The sequence below is a fragment of the Oryzias latipes genome, chromosome 9 (genome assembly GCF_053564925.1).
Source record: "Oryzias latipes strain Hd-rR chromosome 9, Olatipes_Hd-rR_3.1".
Classification (NCBI taxonomy): domain Eukaryota; kingdom Metazoa; phylum Chordata; class Actinopteri; order Beloniformes; family Adrianichthyidae; genus Oryzias; species Oryzias latipes.
The window spans coordinates 15,087,938-15,096,361 of record NC_136245.1 but is presented as its reverse complement, the minus strand read 5'-3'; the positions used below and the strand labels follow the sequence as shown (position 1 = coordinate 15,096,361).

The following is an 8,424-nucleotide window of genomic DNA, read 5'->3' as shown; positions in this document are numbered from 1 at the left end:
AATTTTTATAATAAAATCTCAGCATTTGGAATGAGAACTCTGTTCAGTTTTTTCAATAGCTCCCAAACCACGTGACCCAAAGAGATCCCACAATTGTGGTACGTACATTCTTACATCAGACACACCACCTTATTTTGCAATTATACATGATACAAATTATATATATATATATATATATATATATATATATATATATATATATATATATATATATATATATATATTAAAATTTTATTTTATATGAATTCACTTCATTTTGAAATTAAAAATGCTACATATTTTTTTTTACCTTTTGTATCATTCATGATACAAATTTATTTTTAATAAAATCTAAAATGTATAGCTTTCTTGTCACCAATTTTTTTTAAGTAAATTTTTTTTTTACATTATCTTGTGTAAAGATAGAAACCACAATAAATAAGCTGTATCTTTGGCAGTTATTACTTTTCTGTCCATTAGGTGTATTACAGGAGTGTTGACTACAGGCCAGTGTCCTGCATGTCTTAGATGTTTTCCAACTGAAAAATACCCCTGATAAAGATGACTGTGTTTTAAACAGATTTGTTCAGGCATTAACGAAATATTGATGAGCATTATTATTTAGATGTATGTGTGTGGCAACAGGGAGATATCTAAAATATGTAGGACACCTGACAGGTTACTTTTCATCTCTTTGGGTCACATGGTTTGGGAGCTATTTAAAAAACTGAACAGAATTCATATGCGAACTGCCGAAATTTCATTGTAAAAATTCATATGAAATATTTAGCATCTGTAATGGCATAATAATTTGGTGTGTCTGATGTTGGGATGTCAGTGCCACAATTCGGTATAGGTCTTGTTCCTTTGGGTCAGGTGGTTCGGGAGCTATTGAAAAAAATGACCAGATTTCATTTGCAAACCTCTGGAATTTTAAGAAAAAGATTCATATAGAATATTTAGCATCTTTGATTGCAAAATAAATTTGGTGTGTCTGATGCAGGGATGTCAGTACCACCATTTGGTATAAAGGTTTCATCTCTTCACATGATAGCTGTTAAAAAAATATAACAGAATTTATACGAAGATTGCTGGAGTTTTTATATAAAAATTAATCAAATCTTTGTGTGTATGGCCATAATTCGGCATATATTTGGAATCATAAGGTCACATGGTTTGGAAGCTATTAAAAAAACAGAAAGTTTTCTTCAAACAATTCTTCTTATAAAATATTGAGCTATGATTGCAAAACTTTTCTCATTAAAACATTGCAAAATAAATAAGATTGTTTATACACAACATGTGGAAATGTTTCATAGTGTTTATTTCTTTTTGCAAAGCATTTAGCCTTGGGTTTTATTTCAAATCTTCTCCATCTCATGCACTTGTTAATTTGCTGACGGTCCCTAAGAGACACCAATGGAGATCCGTGCTGAAAATCTGTCGAATATCAACCTAAAACTAACTTCACCACAGGACCCCTGATTATATGTGGAGGAGAGGCTGTTTATTTAAGAGTCTACTTGATGAAAAGCCACTCTAATCTCAGTTTATACTGACCTATTATACGGTTGTTGCAAACTTTGGTGGAATGGAAAATATGTTGTCTTGTCCTTAAAACAAATAAGTCGTCAAACTGGAATGATGCCCGATTTACGTGCTTTTTTGAAAGGTTTTTTCGGTTCATTCCACAGGGGGTCACTAGTGCCTTCCAAGTGGCGCCAGTACAAAACCAACTGGACGTTTCCTAATCCAACTTTTAAAGTTTCTCTTACTGGACGCAGTGATGTTCCAAAGAGTACCTGGAGGTGAATGATTGATTCTTAAAACCCTGACTCAAAACATACAGGTTTAATAGAAAATGTCACCTGAGCTGAGAAAGTTTAAAACAGTTGAACGAGTTGGATAAAGATGTTGCAACCTTTCATATATTCAGAGAGACGTGATGCTCCATCGTTCCCCGCGCAGACAACACCTCCCGATGTGCGTAACTGGCAGTCATTGTCACTGTTTTCTCCCCCTTTGCTCCTCTCGACGCGCATTGGACGGGCTGATGGTGCGTAAGCCTCTGACTCCGCTCCCTGCACTCTCCCTACATAAACATAGAAAGATGAAGGTTAAAAAGGGGACCTTCGCTGAACTGATTATGTACCTGATGCCAAAGTCTTATTAGAGAGGACAGGCGAGCGGTCGGTCCTGCGCGCTGCTCGCTGTGGTTGCTGTTGGAGTTGCGCACCGGACTTCCAGAAACCGTAAAGCTCTACCACTGTGGATATCTCTTCTCCCGTGGCACGACGTGAACTTTTCTACCTTTGTACATGTGGCCATGCATGAGATCAGAGGAGAACGGCATTCGTTCGCTCCAAAGTGTCGGACTCTACGCGCCTCGCCGCATCCAAGTTCAGGAATCTGGTGATTCTGGGGACAGAAACTGAACCAACTGGTAGCGGAATTGAATATATTTTCTTTTCAGCTGTGCTCTTCTTCCTTTCTCTTGTACTGATGGGATTTTCTTCAAGAAGAACTGTTTAAAGGCATCCCAGTTTGAAAATGCCGGAAGGACTTGCGCAAAGCTCCTCGAAATCCTATCTGTTCTGAAATGTTCCTGACTAAACCAGGTGTCGACAAAGCTTTTTAGTCAAACTTGGACAGTGTGATCCAAACCTGAGGCGTGCCATCACTTTGAGAACACACGCAGTGCCATTTTTATGACCGACGCTGCATCCAGGGGCTTTCTATTCTAGTCCAATTTAAAATCCTCCTTTTGCGCGCACCTTTTTGCAGGGATACTTGTTTTCCAACGTCTCCAGCAACCATGTTGCATGTGCTCCAGATGTTGGCGTTACTTTGGACAGGTAAGCCTCATTTCACCCTATCTGGATTAGGGGTTTGCCATGAAATTCCCTGGGACTGAACATCCTGTGGGTCACTAATAGGGAAGGCAATTAAGACACTTTTCTTATCAAAGTTTGTGCCTTGATTAACTCCCATAATATAAGGCTTCTTCGCTTATAAGTTCTGTGGCCTTAAATAACTCAGGGTCTCGTGAATATTTTAATAGAAGATGCATTTATTGTGCAGGTTTCATAAAACTCTTAATCTTTTAAGTTATTGAACAAATATTTACCCGACAGCCTGTTGTTTTTTATTAGAAAAGTTGACTTCTTCAGAGAGTTGACCTGTCAACATTTCAGCAACTGAAGGTCTTGCAGCATTTCTCTGCATTTGAGTTTTTCCTCTTTCAACTATGCTCATAAAAAAAGCGTCATTTTCTCTGCCAGTGACATTGCACCAGTCCGTTAGTGTTACAAGCAGCAGAGCAAAATCTACTTTGGCTTCCTTGCTGGCACTGCACACAGCAGAGATGTAGGGGCAGCTGGTGGTCTGGCTAATGAATCCTCTCTCTGTCTTGTGGGAAAAAGGTTTACCATAATAAGCTATTTGGAAAATGGATTCTTCACTTTTAATGTCACAAAGCACGCCAGATTGTTGCAGCTTGTCACACAGAAGGGTTATCTCATGTTTTGCTGTTCTAAACTAAAACAGATTAGAATTTTTTTTTTCTTTTTTTATCAGCCACCAGTTTGCCTTTTTTTGCCTCAAGAAACCCATCATAAGTTTGGTTTAAATTGTGAAGAACATATTCCTTGTAGGATTAAAGATTTGCTTTTCCCAAAAAAACATTCCTACACACATCTTTAAACTCTCACATCTTCTCCGTCCTGCTTATTTCTTGCAGCTGATTTGACAGAGCCTCTCTCATGAGCGCCTGACTCATTGCCTTGAAAAGTGCCGTAATGATGCTTGCCTTATGCCACATCCCCCCAGTAACCATACACAATATGATCCTAATTGAGCAGTGTGTGTCATAAACCTGCAGGACCTTGCTTCTTGCTGTGAAAAGTGGTGAAAATTGATAACAGAGCAGGAAACGAGATCAGATCCTTCGAGAAGAAAAAAAAACGTCTGCACATTGTAATGAGGCCATAATAATGGGGGGGAAATCTGGTATTCTGGACTGATTGTGACCAAACCCTTTGTCACACGAATCACAAACATGACCAGCGTAAAGAAAGAGGGTTCACATATTATTCAGAAATGTACTGAATAAAATGTCTTCATAAATTGGAGATAACATTTCTGTCCTCTTTGTGGGATTCCTTAGAGGAATGTCCAATTTTCTCTCAATCGAGAGCTTATCAAGATCCAAAAGGGGATGACAGTGTCTAGGGGATTTGGTTTGTAATTTCAGATTATCAGTTTTCCTTTTTTATTAGGAATCCACTGGAGAGTAAAGTCTTTTACCATTTGAAGATTTTTATTTTTATTTCCAAAATTTCAGAAACTTCTTGTACGTAGCATGTTTTAAGACAAGAGCTTTTATCTCCAGTCATTTAGTTCCTGCTGTGCTATCTTTGCATTTTATGAACAAGACATTATTCTGGATTACAAGAGTTTCTAAAATACTTTTTGATCAAAACAACATCCCAAGTCTCCTTTGTTTAGGCGGAACACTCCAATTAAATTAAATTTTTTATTTTAATTTTTAGCATTGCAGGGATCTTCTTTCAAGTGGGAGTCTTGGTCCAGTGGATATTTTCATTTCAACTTGACTTGGTGCCACACAATTTCATTACTCTGAAAGATTTTAAATCAAGTGCAGGAAGCCTCATTTGAGGACCTGTAATACCAAATTCTGTTTCACACCTTTGACAGCCCATCAATTATAGCCATATCAGAAGCATATGGTTGCTGAGATTAAAAAATGGATGGTCTTGGATGAGATCGCTCCAGACAGATACCTGTAAATGGGATGTTTGTGGCTTGCTGCTCATTTACTGAAAGGGAATTAGGAAAGGAGAAATCCGGAGTTTGGCTGTATAAATGATCAAGACTGTCTTGGAGTTCACTGTAGTGCACATCTGAGAGTTTTGACTGAAGTCGTTGATGAAAAGAGGCATATTTTCCCCCTTTCTAAAAAGCTAATTTTGCTTGAAATGGTGTTTCTTTGCTTTGGAGCAAAAAAGGTGCATCACAAAAGCAACTCGGCATGAGCTGTAATTTCTGCTTTTTTTTTCTAGTTTAATTTGCCACCACCGCAGATAGTATTTGCTGCATGTTAGAGTGTCAAACTGCACCTTTGTTGGCATGATGACTGTTTTGAGGCAAACTGATTCGGTGCTCCCGTCTAAATCCTTTTTACTGCCCTATTATGCTCATTATACTTAAAGTGTGTGTGGGAGGCATACATTGGAGCCTCCTAATCACTGAGTCAAAAGCGCTTTTCTACACCCCTGTAAACTCAAATATCATCAGCATAATGTCCTGTAATATTTCCACAAAAGCTGTGTTAATTGCCTCACCGTTATGCATTCAATTTAATCAAATTTCACAATTAGGATGGAGAATGGAGCAAGTGGCGTGAAAGCTTAAAGAGAGCAGATTAAAATGTGTGTGTTCCCTTGGAGGACCATCATCCTGAAAACTGACAAACACGCTGATGCAGTGTGCACTGTCATCAGCGAGTTTCTGAAAAGAGGGCTTTCACCCCACCAATCTGTGGAGTATAAGGGCGGTGGAAAAATATTTTTCTGGGTTAGATGCGGTGAAAACACCAGAGCCCCATTGCAAAAACGGAGCCTTAAGGACGTAAAAAGACACTTGTTTCAAGAATAATTCTATTTTACAAGAAAAATAATCTTATGAAGAAAGTTTTTATAGCAAAATAATCTTAGTTTTAGAAAGCATGTCTTAGTGAATACAAATCTTTACTTAAAATAAGATTTTGCTTACTTGAACAGCATCTGCCAGTGTGGAAAGAATTTTTGACTTATTTCTAAGGTCCTGTTTTTCCCGTGAGTCTACAACTGCTTTTATTTTGAAACAAACTCACAATTCAACACTTCTAATCACAATTCAAATTGGAACTGACTTTGTTAAGACTACACAAAGGTAAATGCTAGACGTTTTTTTTTCAACAGTTTGCTCACAATGACAACGCTCTAATTTTTATTGTCAAGCAAGCATGACTGACCTGAATCAACCTGAGAAGACTTTACACTACATATGCATCTTTGAAGCCTTGTCAGCAATAAGGTGGTGGTCGGTTCATTTATTCAATGATTTTTTTCCTTGAATGACAAAAGTCCTTTGTGATGTTACATTGGAAGCTATGCTCAAACTGTCCTCGCCAACGTGCGTTCAAGCAACCCCTTTCAGTGAATAGTAAGTGTGCATAAATGTGTGTTTCATGTTGTGGATAAAACATGAAACATCTGTATAAAGTTAAACCAGGTTGGACTTTGACCATACAGGGACTTGGATTTCGAAGCAGCGTTATCATTTACGGAAGTATCGGCCATTTGAAAATTGATAATGGAGGAGAAATTAATAATTGCGTTTTGTCCTGGTCCGAATTCTATGACACCAAGTCTTTCATAGAATAGAGCTGTGAAAATAAAAGCCTGGAGCAAGATTCAAGAGATTTGCACCACTTTGACCCGTTTCACCAAGCCTTTCCCACTGTAGGTAGAGGACATGTGCTAGAAAACAACAGAAAAAGAAGAACGAGCCCCTCCCTGCTTGTCCAGTGTAAACACTATATGCCAAAGGTGCATTCTTGGACGTGCGTCACATGCCCCAATGTGAATCTAGCATATATCAGTCAGTTTCATGCTGATGATTTAAACTTGACCTACAGGTGGAAATACTGCATTAAAATGTTGTTTTTATGTATTTATTATTAGAATTCAATTACTCCTGTTTTAGGTTGCTTGTAGTGAAAACTTTAATTTTGTTACCTGACTGTCATCAACCTTGTTATCACTAAAAAATTAGGTTAACACCATCAGCAGTTGTTAGACAGAGAGGTGACCTTTTTAGGTGATAATCCAATGTGGGAACATATGCGCTTCATCAAACAGACACATGTTAAAGGACTTATGCAACAGAAAAAACATGAAAAAATGTGTTTATTAAGGTTAAAAAAATGCCCTGATGGTCTCATACTTTTTCTGCTCATCAAGATGTATTAATGCAACACTACAGACTAAAGAGGCATTTTAGTCTAATTTATCACTAAAAAGGAGCAAGAAAACACTTCAATAAGGGCTGACTGTTCACACAACCTAATTTTGTTTAAGTACAACAGTCAATCTTTTGCAAAGAAGACATTTGCTTACAAAAATAAATCCAACAGTTTTATGTTTCTACCATTTTCTTTTCAGCAAACGATTTCTCTCTTTTTCTATAAGCTAAACATTTTCATGCTGCGTGAACAAGAAGGAGGAAAACTACATTTCACAGTGCTTATTGAAACGTGAAAGCCACTGAATCATAGGAGATGTGAGAACAACAGAAGCAAAAGTGGATTATGGTTTTATTCAATATTACATTTAGAAAATGTCATTAGCCAGCGAGCTTTCTCTGGAAAGAAAAAAAAAACTGCTGGGACAGCATCGCTCAGCATTATATATTTATGTAATATATCCTCCACTAAAACTTGAGCAGTGTGAATACACAATAGATGTATAATTTTCCTGCAAAAAAAACATGTGCACATGCAAAACAAATGGGCCTTTTGCAGATATTTTTAATGCTCATATTCTTTTATATCACCAGGGGTGTCCTATCAGTAACTTCAGAACTTTTAGCAGGTAATTGGTCTGTGCATGTTAAAAACTCTAGCAGCTGGTTGTGTACAGAGCAGCCTTTTACACATGTCATCCCTTTACGCATTAAAGGCAATGATCTGATAGGTACATACTGTCAAGGCCCATTGGCTTCTTTGTGGTGTGGCAGATTGATTATTGAGATTATGTTTAAATTGAAGCTATGCATCTTGTTATTATTCAGAGTGGCGCGCTCATGCAGTGGAATGCTGAACAGCCACCTTCAAACATCGCTGAATTTTTTATTCAAAGTGTACCCGTGACAGAAACAGCTGTACAAAACTGTACAAGAATGAAGTATGGAAGATGGAAAGTGCCTCACAAAAAATGTGCCAGAATCTAAGTCCCAAAACTTCCTCATGGCGAGAGAAAAGAAAGCAGAAAACCATGTGAGGCATTAGATTTGAAGGTTTGTCCTGTGCAGAGTCTCAGTTTGTATTCACACGGACCCAGCTGGCTCAAAGAGTTAAAGACCCATTCCAATGAAAATCCTCCTACTGGCGTTTTTAAAGTCTTCTTGTGGCATTTTTTTTACTGATGGAGGACAAATGTAAGAAAATTAAGCGTAAAATTGGGTTTCTGAGTATTTCCTTTTTGGAATTGTTAATCAGGAGGAGCAGACAAAAAAAAGTGTCGGTAATGTTAGATTGGGGTTGTGAGGCTGTAAACTAGCAGGAGAGCATGTAAACAGGTGAATGATGGGAAGTGGGCTTACTCCACACCAACATTCTCGCCTTCAACTCAGAGGCAAAATTCTAATGAACTTCCTGCCGCT

At 37.8% G+C, this 8,424-nt stretch overlaps 1 protein-coding gene across 2 annotated transcripts in view; it reads left to right on the top strand.

Annotated features, from left to right (window-relative positions):
- The first annotated feature begins 1,838 nt into the window (after positions 1-1,838).
- si:dkeyp-14d3.1 (transmembrane protein 132C) overlaps positions 1,839-8,424 on the top strand; it is a 152,021-nt gene continuing 145,435 nt past the window's right edge. The window contains exon 1 of one of the 2 annotated variants that reach the window (XM_078952727.1): positions 1,839-2,834. In XM_078952727.1, coding sequence (XP_078808853.1) covers positions 2,795-2,834 — 40 coding nt within the window. In that variant the 5' untranslated portion in view covers positions 1,839-2,794. The remainder of the gene's footprint in view (positions 2,835-8,424) is intronic. The other variant, XM_011479419.4, reaches the window with a different exon arrangement.